This window comes from Gymnoscopelus microlampas (genome assembly GCF_963454915.1).
Source record: "Gymnoscopelus microlampas genome assembly, chromosome: 24".
NCBI lineage: Eukaryota > Metazoa > Chordata > Actinopteri > Myctophiformes > Myctophidae > Gymnoscopelus > Gymnoscopelus microlampas.
The window spans coordinates 19,081,336-19,102,240 of NC_139961.1; the positions used below are offsets into that span (position 1 = coordinate 19,081,336).

The following is a 20,905-nucleotide window of genomic DNA, read 5'->3' on the forward strand; positions in this document are numbered from 1 at the left end:
GGAGCATGACCCAGTGTGCAGACTTTATTCTCATACATAAATACACACATGATCCTGGTAGAAGATCACAAAATGATAAAAGTGTTGCTCTGCATCGGTGATTTGCGTAACATGCAAATTTAGATTAAGCGTGTGACTTGTACGTCCGTGCTGAAAATGAAATGAAAAGAAGCAAGTGCGTTGCTTGGTGGGTGCCGTGTGCCTGAATCACTGTTCCATTGAAAATAATAATAAGAACAGCTGAATGGACAATGGTCAAAAGGGTGTGGAGTCAGCAAAACCAGCTAACTCAATATCAATATTTTTTTTTTATTTAAATATTTTTTAACCAACACACAGACGTGAAGGGTGTTCAATAGCACTGATTTATGAAAACAAATATATATATATTAATTATTAAAAAGCTGAAAAATGGAGCGACGATGCATTCTCGTCTACAAAAACATCAACCAAATCTTATGTTCTCCGTCCAGGTGGAGAGTGAGTCTCAGGAACTGGTGGACGGCTCCTGTGGCGCACGGCCAAGGGCCTGGCGCTCATGCCCACCATCGACCACCTGGAGGTCCAGCGCCAGCAGCTTTACGCCGGGCGGACCTGTTGTGTTTACAAAGCCGCTGGCATCCCGAAGGATCCACAAAGAGGTGAGCTTTTATTGTCCTTGTGCAGTTCAATGCTTGAGGAGGTATTATTATTATTAGGGGGCCAAGCACGTAATGCTGTGGTCCCCTTTTTTCACATATTTCGCAGTATTAGCCTAACCATGCAGTTACTTTTTACGAAACTCTGCAATATTCACCATATTCACTCAGCAGCCATTTTGCTATTAAGTTAATGAAATAATGCCACCCGCATTGTGGGTCTTCCCCCCCTGCAAATGTGACGTGAGGGCGAAATGGCCGCTGTGTGATTATAGTCAATAGTAGGGGCTATGTCAAATGGCGAAGACACAAAACCCACTACCATTGGCCAAAGGGTGCCGCTATAGCACTCAATTGAGAATGCAAACAGAACAGGTATAACTCATTCCCTGTTTGAGCTATTGCCATGAAACTTCAATACACACAAAGTGTTTCCTCATGCCAAACAACTTTGCCACTTTGACTTTTGACCTCTGACCTTTAGATCTCCCACCATTTTGAATGATATGAAAAACAGTTCAATTCTAACTTGTCTTGGGGGGTTTGATCAATCTGCACAAAACCTTCTACACATGGACTTTGGAACAATATCTACAAACACAGTTGGAAAAAAAGTTTTATGAAAGATATTGTAACACATAAATGAAGAGTCACATTCTTTTTTTCATGAGACGTTGTAGTGTGGTAGAGGGTCATTCCAAATATCACTGAAACCAATCTTACCCCAATTGACCAAATGGGGGTGCATCACTGTCTGTAGGTCACAAGGTCCCCGGTTCGAACCTTACCTCATGCAGGCTTCATTTAAATTCCCACACACAAATCATCACCGTATTAATTAATGCATGCACACTTTTTAAAGATAACATGAAATGCTACTTTGAGGGTATTTATTTTCAATGTATGACATATGTCCTTGTGAAAATACTAGCCAATTTACAAGCTCACAACTTTTTCGATAGCAACACATTGTGAGCTTGTAGATCGGCTATTTTCGGTTCCGAGGAGACATCTCCACACACACACGTGTGTGTGTGTGTGTGTGTGTGTGTGTGTGTGTGTGTGTGTGTGTGTGTGCGTGTGCGTGCGCGTGCGCGTGCGTGTGCGCGTGCATGTGCGTGTGTGTGTGTGTGAGTCACTCAGTGAATGATATTTAGTGAATGATGTTTTTAATGTTTTACTGTCTTGTTCTCTCATCAGATGTGTGTGAACTCACACTGGATGAAGACACAGCACACAAAGAGCTCTCTCTGTCTGAGAACAACCGAAAGGTGACACATGTGAGAGAGGATCAGAAGTATCCTGATAACAATGACAGATTTAAAAACTTTATACAGGTGATGTGTAGAGAGAGTCTGACTGCATGCTATTACTGGGAGGTAGAGTGGAGTGGACAGGTTGAGATAGCAGTCACATACAAAGGAATCAACAGACAGGGTGGTGACAGTGAGATGGGATACAATGACAAGTCCTGGTCTCTGCAATGTAATGGTGATAACCCGCACAATGTGTGGCACAATACAGAGTTAATTGAGCTCCCTGTCAGTCCCTCCTCTTGTTCCGGTAGAGTAGCAGTGTATGTTGACTGGCCTGCTGGCACTGTGTCCTTCTACACAGTATCCTCTGACACACTGACTCACCTGCACACCTTCCGGTCCACATTCACTGAACCTCTCTATGCTGGGTTCAATGTGTGGGGGTCTGACTCCTCAGTGAGTTTGTGTCAGAGAGAGGAGGCACAGTAGCATCCTGTGTCCTGGAGGAACACTCACACTCACAAAACATGCAGTAATCCTGGTCTCTATACTGGCTCCCCCTGGTCAGCCGGGGTGCCTGATGGAGGGGAAAGGAACTGGTTGGAATAACCTGTTCCTTCCACACGTTAAATATTGTTTTGATGTAATCACTCACTATGCTCATATTTTTATTACTATGTCAAGTTGAGTTGGACAAGAATGTCATGACTGCTAATGATGTACATTGTTATGACAATAAACTTCAACTTGTTTCATTCTCTTTGAAAAGCTCATCTGTTCATTATTCTTATTATTGATACATAACAAAGAATTGTGATTAATCACCTCATGATTGTGTAAGATTTATGCTGATTATGATTATACCTCAAGGTTAAACATTACTTTATGTGTCCCTTATTGCAGTGGTTTTAAAACCTTTTCATGTCAAGGACCCCCAAATGAATATGTATTTGGACCCTGATAGCTAGGAAAATCTGAAATACTCAGTTAAAGTTACCGTGACACACAGGAGTGGAGCCTGCGGCTTAATTTGACTCAAATTGGGGAAGCTCACCCGGCCCGGACACGGAAAGGATTGACAGATTGATAGCTTCAATATATATTAACCAAATATGAGAAGAGAATACGGAATTCAATAAATTTGTGTATCCAGAGAATGCATTCTGAGACATACAGAGTAAAGCGAGAGTTTACATACAGTCAGTAAGTCACTTCCCTCAGGGGAGGGAGAGAGAGCTTGGTACATCATTATAGAGAAAAGAGCCTGTGCTCTGACCATATCTTTTTGTACCAGGCACCTGGCCAACACAGGTTACAATAATATGATATCATCTTTTAGTAAGTTGATAAACGCATTCAGTTTAAGGTCAAACTACTGTAGTAACTAGGTAAAAGTACAATATTTGCCTATGAGATGTAGTGGAGTAGAAGTAAAAAGTATTGACAAGGAATACTCCAGTAAAGTAAAATTACCTCAAAATTGTACTTAAGTACAGTACTTGAGTAAATGTACTTAGTTATTTTACACCACTGTGAGATAGAGGGGTCGCAAAGCGAGTGTGGTTAATTCAGCCAAAATCTGTCACATGCGTTTCAAATGGTATTATCGTGTATCGGCTGGTGTTTTAACTTAACAGTCACAAGGTATTTATAAACATACTTGTGTGGATTATGGAGACATTTGAATGAAGTCTTGATCAGAGACGTGCTGCGCACTTCTGGATGTCTTTGTGTCAGACCGTCAGACCGGAGCGGCTTGGAGTGGCAGGCGGTCCTTGAGTAAATGTACTTTACACCTCTGTCGATTGGTCTATCCAGTTCAAGTCTGTATCACGTCATAAACCACGGGGAAGATAAATTGCTATTATGACAGAAACCCTCCAGCCGCCACGAATAAAATATGCACTGCAAATTAACATATTTATTTCAGCCTGGAACAGACAGCAACACACAGTGGTGTAAAGTAACCAAGTACATTTACTCAAGTACTGTACTTGAGTACAATGTTGAGGTATTTTTTACTTTACAGGAATATTTCCAATTTTCAGTAAGCTACTTTTACTTCTACTCCACTACATCTCAGAGGCAAATATTGTACTTTTACTCCACTACAATTATTTGAAAACTTCAGTTACTGATTGATTGATTGATGTACTTTATTTAGTAAGACATGAGAACAGTACATGACATTACATAACAGTACATGGAAGTACAAATTCGCAATACAAGGTCTACTAAACTGGATAGCTCAGTTAAGCACTTAGCTTGTTTAAGATGAGATCCCCATGCACACAAATCATGATGACATATAAGAGACAGACAGATATACACACTACTATACAGAATGTCATACAATCAGTTTACAGGTTACTGGTATGAAGAGTGAAAAATATGTACAAGAGAAGAAAGAGAGAGAGGGGGGGGGGGGGTAGGGGGTAGGTTAGGTTAGGACATGGGGTAGGTTAGGACTTGGACAAGGGCCATTTTTGAATTGCAGCCTCCTGAAGGTGTATCTTTAGGGCATTTTTGAAAGTGAGTAGGGTTTTACACTCCTTTACTCCTTTTGGTAGGGCATTCCACATTTTTGATGAATAGCATGAGAACGAGTTCATTCCCTTTGTTGTGCCAAATCTGTGTTGAACATGGTTTGTGGAGCTGCCTCTGGTGTTATGATCATGGACTTGATTAACATTTTGGAAGTATTTTGACAAATACAGGTGGATCCCAATGTTGTGGTGTATCTTGAAGACCAGGGCCATAGCAAGTTGCTGTACTCTGTCCTCAACCCTAAGCCATCCAATCCTAGCAAAATGGGCATGGGTTAGATGGGTTTTGTAATTGAGGCCAAGAAGTAGCCTTACAAGTTTGTTTTGGGATGTTTGGAGCCTTGTTTTTAAGGCCTTGGAGGTGTTGTGATACCATGAAGTGCATGCATAATCATAATGACCTTGTATGAGGGCCCCTACAAGAATCTTCAGAGTATTCTTACTGACTAGACGATCAATCCTCCACAAATAGCGTGTTATTTTGTGGACATTTTTGATCGTTTTTTTCTGTGTTTTTGTCACCGGAGAGGTTTGCCTCCAAGATGGAACCCAGGTAGGTAATTTCCTCCTTTCTTGTGATAGCATTTTCACCCACTTTGATCATGAAACTCTCAGCCTTGCTAAGGTTAGAGTTGGACCCAAAGAGGATGGATTCAGTTTTACCCAGGTGTAATGATAGTTTGTTGTCGGAGAGCCAGATGCAGATCTTGTTGAGTTCAGTGCTGAGAGTTTTCTCAACCTGCAGCCTGTCCCTGTCCGAGACCAGCAGAGCCGAGTCATCTGCGAACAGGAACAGTTTGCAGTCGCAAGCTGAAGACATATCATTCACATATATCAGGAACAGTAGAGGTCCTAGTATACTTCCTTGATACTGTAGATTTAGATTATTATTACAAAAACACATTAACCACTTCAGCCCTATACATTTCGGCCATTCAAAAATAGCAGATCTATAAGCTCACAGATCCTGTAGATCTGCTATTTTCAAAATATTTGTATACATGTCATACATTTGATAACTTGTGAAATGGGACATTCTGCATAATGTGCAGCCTAGCCTATACTTTCTAGTTTTGTTACTTTATTTTGATACCAATATTTTTGTACTTTTACTCAAGTACATGAGTACATTTCCAAGCACAAGATCAGTGCCAGGGACCACCATATAATATTTGTGGTGTTAAAATGTTCCAAGTTGTTAACATTTTGTCAAAAGTTTTTGAAAATAGCAGATCTACAAGCTCAAAACGTGTTGTGAGCTTGTAGGCTATATAGGGTTAAACTGCTGGGGACCCACTGGAACACTCCCAGGACCTCTGGTAGCGCTCTCTCTCTCTCTCTCTCTCTCTCTCTCTCTCTCTCTCTCTCTCTCTCTCTCTCTCTCTCTCTCTCTCTCTCTCTCTCTCTCTCTCTCTCTCTATCTCTCCCCCCCCCCCGTCCGAATAAATAAAAATTCTAAGGTTTCTTTAAAAAAACGAATTATTAGCATGAAAACTTCCCCGGTGTGTCAAGACCTTCAGTGTTATGGTTAGGGTCCATTTGTTTTGTACTATTTGTTTTTTATTCGTTTTTTTTCTCCTCACCTCAGGTAGCAATACCAGCACTAACCACTTGATTGCAGCATAAGACAAGGATTGTTCCTTAGGTGACATATTGTTGCTGTCACTTGAAACCTTGTATCTCCATATTTCAACTTCAATAAATGAATGTCCTTCAGTACTGTGTCACACAAAACTGACCAAAACAGCCGATCTACAACTACAAGCTTGTTTTTATTTTTTTTTGGTATGTATTTGTTGTCAAAGTGACAGTGAAGTGTCTGTGGGACCACTTCATCCAGTTTCAACGTATCTTCAAATATTTTCTCCCCACAAATTTGTATTAAAATATGCCACAATTTTTGTCTATTAGGGCTGTGGACAGTTCTGCCTACCAGTGACATCATCGGCAGGCAGGTTTGGTCATTTCACACAATATTTCAACTTTTTAAATTGTTTTATATAATAATAAGGGCTTCTATTTCAGCATGTTAACTTCCCAAGAAGACACATGCTGTAATTTCTATTAGCTTGGAATCCCCATTGATGACGTCACTGGTACCGTGTGTGTGCGTGTGTGTGCGCGCGTGTGTGCGCGCATGTTGTGGTGTGTGCGTGCGTGCCTGCGTGCGTGCGTGCGTGCGTGCGTGCGTGCGTGCGTCTGTCTGTCTGTCTGTCTGTCTGTCTGTCTGTCTGTCTGTCTGTCTGTCTGTCTGTGCAGATGACATTGCCTATAGTCTCGGATACAGCAGAGAAAGGAAGAGAACTACTACTGGCAGTAGAAATAGAGTGCAGGAAGATCGACCTCAAGCTCAACGCCAAGAAAACATAAGGGCTATCGCCTTTAATGCCTCGCTCTCCCTAATAGTAGGGTGATTTCACATTATATGGGACATACAAGTGGGATAATAAATCTATTAATAGTAGGGGTGTAAATTATCGATTAAATCATGAATCAATAGATGATGCAACTATCTTTCGATCATCGATTAATCTATAAGCTGTGATTTTCCTGAGAACCTGAATTTGCTATTACTAGTACAACCTGTATACCGTAGTTATTATAGTAGCACCTGGATAGACAATGCTGAAACAATTTGTCCTGAAAAAAAAAACTGTTTAAATGTATTATTAAATGTAAACAGTAGGCTAGTTGATGTAGCAGCACAACACATTTTCAGATGGGGGTCCGTGGCCAAATACATTTTACAATTTTGTGGGGGAATTACAATGTGGGGGTCCTTGACATACATTTTTTTGAGAACCACTGCCGTAATACATTATAATTGTCCTATATAACAAACATTTTAAAACCACCTTAAATATAATATATTATATTTTATATATTTTAGAAATAGTTTGTCTTCCACTCAATAGGGACCGCTCCCGTTGCAAGCTGATGATGTCATATGTCCATATGTGGTCTAGCCCTATGAAATGTATGGAATGCATGCTCATGCCTCATTAGAGAAATAAATCATCATAAGGGAACAGTGTGTGTGTAGGTTTTATTTATGTATTAATAAATGTAATTCTTGAAATTTATTAGACCTTTTTGTGACTTTTTTGTGTGAGACAAGACAGTATGCAACAACTAGAGCACACAGGAAACAATAGGAATATTACTACACAATAAAAATACAGTTCATGACAGTACCCCGTTCAAGGGATGGATTGTTGTCAGAACACCTAGCAGGGTGGCTGAGGGGGGTCGGAAAGGAGGGGCTCAGAACCAAAAACTGGACTGGCAGGGACAAGTCAGGACAAAACATGGACTGGCTTTAGGCAAGGCAAGACAAAAATGTTAAACACAAGAGCTGACATACTTAACAGATTGGGAGACACACAGACAAACATGCAGGCAAGCACAAAGGCAAGCAGACAGGCACAAGGTGAGACAAACCAATTAAGAGACAAACAAACTAACTGACTGACAGACAGACAGACAGACAGGTTAGCAGAGTAGCAGAGCCTCTGTGGCGCTGAACTGCGGCGGCGGTGCCTCTGCGGTGCTGAGCTGCGGCGTGGCCTCTGCGGTGCTGAGGATTGAGAATTAATATTGGATTCATTGCAAACAGACCACTAGGGGGCGAGCCCACTCGTTTAGGATGTTATGCCCATACCTAACACCATGCCAAAAATCTAAAACTTTTAGATTTAGATTTTTATGAATTCCCTCCCAGCTATTTGGAAACCAGTGAGCTACACCTGACCACACCCTGTGGGTGGGGCATGGGCGCTGTGTCCGCGGAGCAGTCAGGGGTTACGTTTCTTGCTCAGAGACACTTTGACACAGACTGTAGCACTTGCCCACTTGATGACCTTGCACGCTTACGCAAAGGCTAAAATGTAATTTAGATCTAGACTAGCCAGGTTCATTTGTAGAGCTGGCATCCTAATAGTGTGTATAGTTTCAATGTATTATTTATGTTTTGATATTATACTTTAGACTGATTATAGATTCTTGGTTTACCTATGATCCTAGATTACTATTTCTATGCATTTGATGTATTACCTTGTGTTGTCCTTATACTGTAAAGCAGTGGTTTTCAACCTTTTTCATGCCAAGGACCCCTAAATTGATATACTTTTGGCCGCGGACCCCCATTTGAAAATGTTTCCTGCCAGGGACCCCCCAGAAGCAAAGATATCAGTTAATTTTCGCTTTAAAAAATATAAATGATTAAAGATATGCACAGTTTTTCAAGGTTTTTCAAAAATAGCAGATCTACAAGCTCATAGCGCGGCACTCGGTGCCGCGCTATGAGCTTGTATATCTGCTATTTTTGAATAGCCTAAGCTAAGTGGTTAAAAATGATTGTGATGCTATGAACTAATTTTGCTGGGGACCCCCTGGTACTCTCTCAAGGACCACTGGTGGTCCCCGGACCACTGGTTGAAAACCACTGCTATAAAGCATTCAGAGATTGTGGAATAGTTGTCTGGCTACGTGAGACTACTGACTGATCAACACAATGATTGATCACATATTATGAACATTGAACCAATACACTCAGTAAGTCACATTTTAATACAAACATCATTTTACCACCATATGTCTCCCTACTGACTGTTTATTCTATTCTCTGAGAATAGATTTTTTTTCTATTCCTACTGATTCATGTACAGTGACACTGAAAGATTAGCAACAGTGTGTTTTTATATTCCTGTAATTATTAACCGCATACCAAGCAGCCTTCATTTTATTGCACAAGAATGTTAACACAGACCTAAGCTACATAGGTGTCAACAACGTAATTATTTTGTCAACTAGAAAATAAGAACCCTTTGGACGTTTGGCCTCTAACTGAAAGGACTACCTGTGAAACTGGTTCTTTTAAATATTGAATGACCCTCAGATAAGACATTTTTTTATATTAAATGATTTTATTGATTTCACTACTGAACCCTAATGTTATACTTTTATCAGAATTGTGGTTAAAACATGGAGATGGTGGCAACATGTCAGAATGATGCTCTTCCTGTTTATGTTTTAGTCAGTCCAGTTTAAGAGGGTGTGGTGGTGGTAGGGGGATAGTTACGGGGCCAGAGCTCAGCTCTGGACCTGTTTTGTTATTGGCAGTATTCTGTCACTTCTTCTGCCACTTTTCGCAGTTCTGGCTGAACCGTGCAGTCGCTTTTTACGAAACTCGGCCATATGGTAGATGGTCATGAAAAACTATCAAGAAATAATTCTCACAATCTTTCGTCCAAAGGTGGCGCTATAGCACTCAATTGAAAATGGCAACTTTGAACAGGTACAACTCATGCCCTGTTTGACCTACAGCCATGAAACGTGGATACACATATGCGTCTCCTCATGCTGAACAACTTTCACCCTCTGACTTTTGACCTCTGACCTTTAGATCTCCCACCATTTTGAATTATATGAAAAACAGTCATTGGCTCCTAACTTCTGCATCTTTTCACTTATGGAAAATCCGTTGGAAATTTTTGTAGGCAGAGGTCCAAAGTTGAAGTGTTAAACGTTTCGTGCAGATTGCTCAAAAATCCCAGGAGGAGATAGATTTGAACTATTACAGTTTTATGAAAATTATTCATCTGCACCTAAAACATACATGCAGACTCACATTTCTTTGAAACTTTGCAGAAATGTAGGCCTACAGGGTCATTCCAAATATCACTGAAACCAATCTTACTCCAATTGGCCAAAGGGGGGCGCTATAGCAATTCTTTGAAAATGCAAACATTAAACAGGCATAAGTCATGCCTCGTTTGGCCGAAAGTCGTGAAACTTGCTTACACTTGTGCCTTGACTCATGAGGAACACATGTATCGCTTTGACCAGTAAGCTCCGCCCTTAGATTGTCCGCAATTTTGAGCAGTTTGAAAAATACTTGTTTTTGGCAATTCTGGCTTAACCGTGCATACGCTTTTTACGAAACTCGGCCATATGGTAGATGCACATGAAAAACTATCAAGAAATAATTCTCACACTCATTCGTCAAAGGGTGGCGCTATAGCACTCAATTGAAAGTGCCAACTTTGAACAGGTACAACTCATGCCCTGTTTGACCTACAACCATGAAACTTTGATATCTTCATGCCCGACAACTTTCGTGGTCTGACTTTTGACCTCTGACCTTTAGATCGCCCACCATTTTGAATTGTATGAAAAACAGCCATTGGCTCATAACTTCTGCATTTTTTCACTTATGGAAAATCCGCCGCTTTTGTTTTGTCGGCAGAGGTCCTAAGTTCATGTGTAAAATGTTTCGTGCAGATTACTCAAAAATCCCAGGAGGAAATAGATTTTAACTATTGCAATTTTATGAAAATTATTCATCTGCCCCTAACACATACATGCAAGACTCACATTTCTTTGAAACGTTGCAGTAATGTAGAGAGTCATTCCAAATATCACTGAAACCAATCTCACTCCAATTGGCCAAAGGGGGGCGCTATAGCAATTTTTTGAAAATGCAAACTTTAAACAGGCAAAAGTCATGCCTCGTTTGGCCGAAAGTCGTGAAACTTGCTTACACTTGTGCCTTGACTCATGAGGAACACATCTATCGCTTTGACCAGTAAGCTCCGCCCTTAGATTGTCCGCAATTTTGAGCAGTTTGAAAAACACTTAAACCCAGGATTTTTCAGCTATTTGCGTGAAACTGTATTATCTGTGTGCTCTCCTTTCTCACAGTTCCTTGTCTGTTGGTCCAATGGCGTCTCCCTTAAATGAGTGCCTCACAATCTCAAGGTAGCCAGTTCAAGCCTCACTTGATGCAGACTTCATTTAAGTTGAATTGCAAACAACATGACTGTATCAATGAATACATGTGCAAATGGTAAAGATAACCTGAAATGCTTATTTGAGAGTACGCTTTTTCAATGTATGACATACTTCATTCTGAAAATAGCCGATCTACAATCTCAAAACTTTTCAGATAGCAACGTGTTTCTGAGCTTGTAGATCAGCTGCTTTCACTGTTTTCGGTTGCGAGGAGACATACAATTTCTCTATTGGTAAATGGTTTGTGAACGAGTGATCTTAGTGTTGGCTTGGTTCATGACAGAAGGCAAGAGTTTATGATCTTCAACAGACAACATCAGCCTGGACAAAGCTATAGCACTATAGGTAATGTTCTCTCTCTCTCTCTCTCTCTCTCTCTCTCTCTCTCTCTCTCTCTCTCTCTCTCTCTCTCTCTCTCTCTCTCTCTCTTTCCCTCCCTCTCTCTCCAGTTTCCATCTCTCTCTCTCTCTCTCTCTCTCTCTCTCTCTCTCTCTCTCTCTCTCTCTCTCTCTCTCTCTCTCTCTCTCTCTCTCTCTCCCAGTTTCCATTACTCTCTCTCTCTCTCTCCAGTTTCCATGTCTGTCTGTCTCTCTCTCACTGGCCCCGTATTATCGCTGCTTGCAGCTATATTTTATTTTTATTTTTATACAGCGGTGGAAAGTAACATTTACTACAGTGCTGTACTTATGTACTTTTGTTTTTTCCAAGACCATGACTTCCACTACACTACATTTCAATATTGTACTTTTGACTCCAATACTTTACTAGAAAGGGACTCTTTGGACCCAATTACTAAATAGATGTAAGGCAGTAGCCTTTTTATCTCAGCAGGTGTCACTGTTGCCAAGCTTCCTCACCTGTGGTGTCAGCAAGCATCACCTTTTTGTCCTTCACTGGACACCGTAGTTCAGTTGACTAAGCAGCTGAGGGCGCCATGTTTGTTAATGTTTTCTTTCTATTGGAAGGTGAGCGCTGTTTTATGACTGTCTGAACAATCTGTAAGTTATTTGAGTTACAAACGCCCATCCAGTGATTTTGTTGCCATACAATGTTAGCTAAGAAGCTTGACTACATTTTGATGTCATTCTGAGAAATGTGCACTTATGTTTTTGTAATATGTAATTTAAGTTGGCCAGATTGATGAACATTGAGAAAAGCCCTCATTGCATTGGAATTGTGAAGGATGCTTTTTACATGTTTTGTATTTTATTCTGGACATTGTTTCAACAAGTATTTTGTGTGGTTGATTATTAATTGTTATTTAGCATATTAGGACATTGTTTACAGTGAATGTTTTCTTTCTATTGGAAAGCCTACAGCCAATTACCAGCAGCAGAACCTGTGAATGTCAGCCCAATAAATGCACAAGGTCTCAACCACAATCCAGAACCAGTGTGTCCAGTGTCCCTTCTCTCCGCACAACACCCCATCTCCTAAAACATCAAAAACACAACGCAGAGTCCAAGGGTGTGTAGAGAGGCCAGTACACTGTGGGTTACATATACATGAAACACTTGAGCCCTATTTCAAATATAGTAAAAAATAGCCAATCTACAAGCTCACAAGGTTTGTGACATGTGAGATTGTTGATCTGCTATTTTCACTTTTTTTTTAATTCTAAATTTCAATACTGCAATGCAATTATATTCAAAAAAGAGAATGTCCTTCATAATTTGTACTTTTGAATACTTTGAGTATTTGCTTGAACTGTGTATACTTTGTCCACCACTGTTTTTAATAAGCATTACTATGAGTGACATTGTGCTATTTCTTCTCAACAAAATCACTTAATTGTACAGAACGCTGCGGTTAGGCTTTTTAAACTAAAACCAGTAGAAGAGAACATGAAGGGAGGAAGGGGGCGTCTGTGTTTGGTGGTGTGCTAGCTTTATTGAGATAGTTTTTAATCCCTATTTTTAATTGTATTCCCTGTTTTTTCTAATATAATTATATTAGAAATGTGAATTCCACGACCGGGGTGGTTTACCAGGCTAGCATAACGCGTCCTCCCATCACATGTTCAGAACCCTTTTTTTATTCAAACTTTATTCCACAACGTATGTATTTGATAATTTTATACTCTAAAACATATTTTACAAATAGCAGATCTACAAGCTCATAACGTGTTGCATCGCGACACCTTGTGAGCTTGTAGATCAGCTATGTCTGCTATTTTGAGAAATGTTCTAAAATGTAGAATGTTTCAATATGGACAGGGTTATGATGATTATGCCAAGTAATTGTGATTAGCTCAAATCATTGTGATTAGGTGATGATCTAATAATTGTGACAAGCCTAGGTGGGAGATGTCTTTCTGAGAAAGTCCAGAGTACAAGAACTTACAGGGAATTGTCCTGGGAATCAGAAACTAGATCCTCTTCAAAGAGTATTAAGTGTCACGATGGTGGAACTACCAGTTTATGGATTATGATTATGAAACTCATAACATGATCTCTCTCTCTCTCTCTCTCTCTCTCTCTCTCTCTCTCTCTCTCTCTCTCTCCCCCCCCAATAAATCTATTCTTTGGGTCAGTGGTTCTCAAACTTATTCATGTCAAGGACCACCAAATACATATGTATTTGGCCGGGCCCCCATTTGTACATAAAGTATACAATAGGGTTCAAGTTATTACGCTAAGGTAAGATACAGCAGCAATAGCAAGTTTTACTGATCTGTTCACTACTTTGATTTTCATGTAAAATTGTCCTTTTGTCTGGGTCTGAACTCAGTGATGACAGTGAGTTCACATGACTGTCAGTGTGTTTGAATGTCTCTGAGGAGATAATAAACTAAGTGAATGTGAACCTTTACACGAGTCTCAACAATCTGTTTGAATTATCACACAATAAATCAAACAATCATAAAGGTTTGCACCTAGAACTACTTAGACTCCTCCTCCTCCTCCTCCTCCTCCTCCTCCTGCTCCTCCTCTCTCTCTCTCTCTCTCTCTCTCTCTCAGTTCTTACACACATCAGAAGGTTGACTGAGTCTTTTTTAAAGCATAGAGAACCAAACCTTCACCTTGGTGTCAGATTATATTCAACATAGGGAGGTATTGCAACTTAACCATTTACATGACAATCTACTACAGTCTATTTTTACAGTTACTACTATTAACAGTGTTGTCATTCAACAGACGCTGTTATCCAAAGTGATCTATAAAGTACAAGATCCCAGTAAGCAGCATGGATCCTAGTCAACCAACAACTGGGTAAGTGGACAATGAAATAAAGCGATAATAAAATAAGTGTGTGCTACAAAGTAATTAGTCTACAGTTATAAAACTAAAGTATATTTGAAGCTACTGTTCGCTGATGTACCTGTAATCAGTGCAGCATCTTAAATGAGCCTGTTGTCTATGTTTCAGCCTTTCATGCTGAGTGTCAAGCAGGGAGACATGGGATTTTAACTCAAATCCCCCAATCTCAGGGGAGACACTCTAACCACAAGGCCACTGAGCTGGTCTTGATCACTGATAGCTTTATTTTTCCCTGTAAATACCGGTCCATATCTATCGGTCAGATGTCAATTAATAAACGGTGGAAACTTCTCATTATAATAGGATGTGGGTTTATTCCAGAGAAGAGATCTTACAAGCGTCCGAAAAGCATGTTTTCCATATTCTTCTGAAGTTTTAAACAGAGATACAGAGCTTTATACACATAACGTGGGGTGACGCCTTTCGTCATCACGTCAGCCGTCAGTTTGTGGACATCTTGCTTCATTTCCTGGGCAACCAGGGTTGTGGTGACATTTATGCACAATGTTTATAACAACAAATCCATGAGGCAACAAGGTTAACCTGCTATCTAGTATTGTTCACATACCAAAACGAGCCCATCAGACATAAACAAAGTTGCATATCCCCCCACGGGTATGGAATAGTACATTATAACTTATACAATTGGGGTGGTTGTATTTAGTCTCCCTGCTCTGCACACTGGTGGTTGCAAAAAGCTCCAGAATGTATTGCTCGTCGAGCAATACATTCTGGAGCTTTTTGCAACTACCAGTGTGCAGACTTTATTCTTTTTCAAGATTCAATTTATCCCCTGAGCAAGCAGGCAGGCTCCATTAGCTCAATGGTAAACATTTCAGCACGTGCGCAGGAAACCGTGTTCAATTCCGAGGTAGAAGAGGAGAGTTACATAGTGCAGCTTTAACGTGGTCAATATGCATAATAAAATGTACGCATGTGATTTGTTTTTTTTAATTTGCTGTGAATCCCAGAGTCATATCTTGAGTGCTCACGGCAGTAACGTCCTTCCAATTTGACAAGAGGTGCATAGAACTCCATCTCATGAGTATAGGGGGACGAGCTGTTTTATGTGGGACTGGGGAGAGGGAGAGAGGGAGGCAAGGAGTAAGGGGCTAGAGAGAGGGGATAGAGAGAGACAGGGGGATGGAACTGGAGAGAGAGACAGGTTTAGAGGGGACCTAGAAGGAGAGAAAGATAGTACATGGGAGAGGGGTAATGCATAGAAAGTGCTCCGATCTTGGAGGTGCAGAAATGTTTTCTTTGGAGGTGCAAGAACTGCCAACACGTTCTTTGGCAAGGCAATGTAGGCTATTCACACGTGTGCCAGGGAGGGCCCCGAAGGGAGGTTTCATACTGTTATGTCATTGCTGTCCTGTCACTGTGTGTTTGTGAAGACATTGCTGTGGGGTAAGGTTTGTTGGCCTTCGGGGCTCCCCTCAGTGGGGGCCTGCCAAAATGGCAATAAGCACCTCTGATGCTTATTCAGATTTTCTGTTACAAATAAACATGTAGCAAGACATTTTCCTTCCATTAATGAATTACTTTCCTTATAAGTTTGAGAACCACTGCTATAGCTAATGTGCATATGAGAATAATAAGCTCACATATTATGCAGAACTGAAACATAACATAGACCACATCCTGTTGCAGATGACAGTCACATGATTTATTGGTAGAGTGAAAAAATCTGCCGTTTCTTTCTGTCAGATAGAGAACCAAACCTTCAGCTTGGTGGCAGATTATCATCAACATGGAGAGGTACTGTAACTAAACATTTACATGACAATCTACAGTCTAGTATTCTACCATTCTAAGCAAGAAGGTCTTACTGTAGTGACCTACTGTATCACCTGTCAACTGGATATTATTGGTCACATACAAATAAGATCATTATTGTACTTATAAGTTGAAATTGAAATGTCATTATAAATGCATTAATGATGTATTATGACATGCATTTCTGAAGTCATATATCAGTCACAGAGCAGCATTTTGTACTAGTTGAGAAATGTTGGCTATTGGTCACAAACCACTGAGAGAAAGATGTTTGCGTGTGTGGGATTTAATTGAATGTGTATTATTTTTCCCTGTCTATTCCAATTCCAAAGTATTGGTGTTTTTTCTTTTTCTTTTATCCTGTAAGAGTTGCTAATCTATAGCCTACTTAACCATTCAACCATGTGAACTATGAATATTCCATGTGTTTGATTTTCTATGAATGCAAATAGACAGGCAGTTGTGTGGAGTGTACATTCAATATATGCGTAGGCTGGATTCTGGCTGTGGCAGCACCATGTATTTGTGTGTAGAGGCGGGGGCTAGAGGGGTGCTGTGGCAGTCTCAGGCCCATGGGCCCTGTTTTCAAACGTTTCTTCTTGACGATAATAAGTATATTGTTTATTTTGTCCACTATGGTTTTCTTAAGTGGCTAAAATCTTCCTTTGGTGTGGGTCTTAACTCGTGAGAGTGAGTTCACATCGTCAGTGTGTTTGAATGTCCATGAGGAGATAATAAACCTTGTGAACAGGACAAACTGTTCACCTATGTTATCATTACACAACAAAATACATCAAAACCATCATTAATATGCAGACAATATCTCAGCTTAGATTATGTGGAAGAAGGCTGTTTTATCATATTACATTTGTGATTTATAACTGCATATTATACTGTAGCTGACGTGCATCATAACATCACATATTGTTCAGAACAGCAGCATATAGGATCGACCAGATGACAGTTAGATGACTTACTTTTAGAGTGGGAGGTGTGTGTGTGTGTGTGTGTGTGTGTGTGTGTGTGTGTGTGTGTGTGTGTGTGTGTGTGTGTGTGTGTGTGTGTGTGTGTGTGTGTGTGTGTGTGTGTGTGTGTGTGTGTGTGTGTGTGTGTGTGTGCGCGCGTGTGTCTCAATGTTCTGACTGTAACTCAGTCAAGTGACTTTTTTTGTGTGATTTGAGCTCAAATCAACAATAACAGCAAACCCTTAATTTACAACTCAGCTGGTTCATTGATTGTCATGATGTGATCATTTTTTATCTGCTGATACAAGTCCTGCTGTGTACCAAGCGTCCAAAGTGGTGCTGTATAGTGGTGGCATGTAATTGTGTGTGTGTGTGTGTGTGTGTGTTTGTGCGTACCCACACATTTGTTCATTCATACGTGCGTGCGTGTACACCCGAGTGAAACTGCGTTCATGTGTGAACGACAGCAAAGTTCCTTGTCTACTATTGTTACTGCTCCTTAAAGGTAGGGTAAGTGATTCACTTCGGTTAAAATACGTGTTAAATAGCTCTATATTCTCATAGTACTCATTGTTATAGAGTGTTTGTTCAGTAAAAGGAGTCTCTATGTCTCTCCAGCTCTTTATTAAACAGAAAATGCATTTCCCGTGCTCTCCTGATTGGCTTAAATGTTGTCACCTACCTGAAAATGTACTATATTCTGTTTACTAAAGAGCTGGAGAGATCCCTGTGACCAAACAAACACTCTGTAGCAATGATTACTATCAGAATATACAGTATTTTAACCATTTTAACAAAACGAAACCTAAAAATATCACTTACCCTACCTTTAAGTCAAAGGTATTTCTTTAAACAAAAATAAACATAAACATGGTGCGGCTTTTGGATTCCATCTTCAGGACAGTGTAGTTATCATCCCATAGCCAAGGAGACAGTCCATTACACTATCCAATAACCAGATGTAGATATACATTCTACTGTAACCCACGGTTCCAGTTTCAGAAGCTGACCCCAAAAGACCCCACATGAACAGACAAAGTGGACGAGTACCTGGGGTTCAGTGCAATACCATCTAGGGTTCATTCAGGTCGTTCAGAAAGGCCCCATTGGATTTTTTATTTCCATTTAATTCTGCTCAGGGTTCCATCATGCTCAAGAATATCCTCTGGTCATGAAAACCTAAACATGTATACTCTACTGTACATTATAACAACTGGTTGTTGATGACACATGAAAGATTACTACAGTAAGATTTACTGCCGTACTGTTAACAAACTTATTAAATTATTCAGTCAATCAATCAATCAGATCTGTATACTGTAGATCATAACAACTGGTTGTTGATGGCACATGAAAGGTCAATGCAGGAAGACCTGTATGTAACCAAAACAGTGGGCCCCTGAGAACGCTGGGCACCATTTAAAGAATGATGTCTTTATTTAATATTTGATTTTATATCTAAATTTATTTTACAAATTAGGGGCCCTGCAAGCGCACACACACACACACACACACACACACACACACACACACACACACACACACACACACACACACACACACACACACACACACACACACACACACACACACACACACACACACACCTCGCCGAAGTCACTAGACCGGAATACCCTGACGTGAATCGATTATGCATTATCTTGTACGCTTATCTAGTGACACACAAAAAACATCCCCTCCCACCTCGTCTAGCCTCACTTCCTGTCAAAGCCCCCTCCAACCCTCTCCTCACTACACAGTCACACAACACACATACAGTGGCCGAAAGTAACTAAGTAAATTTACTGTATTCAAGTATAATCTTGAGGTGCTTTTAATTTACTTGAGTACTTTATATTACTACTCCACAGGCAACATTTTTACTTTTTACTCCACAGCTTTAGTTACTAGTTACTTTGCAGATTTTGATTATAAATGCATTAATCATACATTAACCACTTATGCCCTTTTTGAAACTTTGGCTATAAATAGCAGATCTCCAAGCTCACAATGTAAGAACTTTTCGAAACAAGTTGTATTTTTTAACTTTTGTACTGTAAGCATATTGATGCCAATACCAAAGTATATGTTAGGGCTTATGTGGTAAATACTGTACATTGTATACATTATTAATAATCCAAATCTGCAAAGTAACTAGGCTAACTAAAACGGCCAAATAATCGTAGCAGAGTAATAAGTACAAATTTTCCCTCTGAGATGTAGTGGAGCAGAAGCATGCTTTGAAAATGGTAAATACCCAAATTGTGCTTGAATGAAAATGTACTTTCCACCAGTGTTCATTTCCATAAAATGCTATCAGTTCGACACACACACACACACACACACACACACACACACACACACACACACACACACACACACACACACACACACACACACACACACACACACACACACACACACACACACACACACACACACACACACACACACACACACACTGCCTCCCTCCCCTCCCTCTTCCACTCTGTATACCTCAGTGATTTAATCATGTAAACGTGGAGAATCAGAAGCTCCTCTCTGTAATTTAGTAAATCCTCTCCTCCCGCTGGGTGCCTTTTGAAGTGGTTGTTATTCCCTGTGTTTGATTTCCTATGAATGCAAATAGACAGGCAGTTGTGTGGAGTGTACATTCAATGTATGCGTAGGCTGGTTCTGGCTGTGGCAGCAGCATGTATGTGTGTGTTGAGGAGGGGGCTAGGGGGTTGATGTGGCAGTCTCAGGCCACATGAGACCATGGACCCTGTTTTCAAATGTTGCTTCTTGACGATAATAATTTTTATATTGTTGATGGGACCAACAGACGTTTACAGTCATTTTGTCCACTATGTTTTTTTTTCAAGTGACTAAAAACTTCCTTTGGTGTGGGTCTTAACTCGGTTATGAGGGTAAGTTCACATGACTATAATTGTCTGTGTGTTTAATATCTATGAAGAGATAATAAACTAAGTGAACCTTACTAAGTAGTAGCCTTCCTTATAAACAGGACAAAGTGTTCACCTGTGTTATTATCACACAACAAAATACATCAAAACCATCATTAATGTGAAGACATAGCTCTGCTCAGATTATGTAGAAGAAGGCTCATGATTAGGTTTGCATGTTATAACATATTATACTGTAGCTGACGTGCATACAGTAACAACCTCGCATAATGTTCAGAACAGCAGCATAAGGTCGACAACATCCTGTTGAAGATGACAGTTAGATGACTTCCTTTTAGAGTGGGAGGTAACTCAGTAGGCTGTGTGTGTGTGTTTGTGTGTGTGTTAGTGATGCGCGGGTTGACCCGTAACCCGCGGGACCCGCGGGTAAAAAAAAAAAACCCGACCCGCGCATCACTAGTGTGTGTGTGTGTGTGTGTGTGTGTGCGCGAGCGCGCGCGTCTTCTGACAGTACCTCAGTCAAGTGACTTGCAGTTTGTGATTTGGGCTCAAATAAAAGTCCTGCCGTGTACCGAGCACAGCAGGACCTGTGTAATTGCTCTTTGAATTTTGTGATACCTTGAAAACCTTATACTGTATGTCTTTGACCCGTATACATATAGGCTGGTTAAAGGGGAATACCACTCATTTTCAACATTGAACCATGTCATAATATACCTTAGAGCTGTTGTGTGGAAATAAAATAAAAAGTCCCCCCCTTCTATGT

The 20,905-nt window shown here is 40.4% G+C and overlaps 1 protein-coding gene across 2 annotated transcripts in view; it reads left to right on the top strand.

Moving 5' to 3' along the window:
• Positions 1–12,201: 12,201 nt before the first annotated feature.
• LOC311041106 (uncharacterized protein) overlaps positions 12,202–20,905 on the top strand; it is a gene marked incomplete at its 5' end in the record, with an annotated part of 231,405 nt that continues 222,701 nt past the window's right edge. Inside the window, 3 exons of one of the 2 annotated variants that reach the window (XM_084051585.1) lie at positions 12,202–12,230; positions 12,545–12,699; positions 14,370–14,444. In XM_084051585.1, coding sequence (XP_083907711.1) covers positions 14,419–14,444 — 26 coding nt within the window. Of the gene's footprint in view, positions 12,231–12,544; positions 12,700–14,369; positions 14,445–16,191; positions 16,251–20,905 lie in introns of those variants that run through there. The other variant, XM_084051581.1, reaches the window with a different exon arrangement.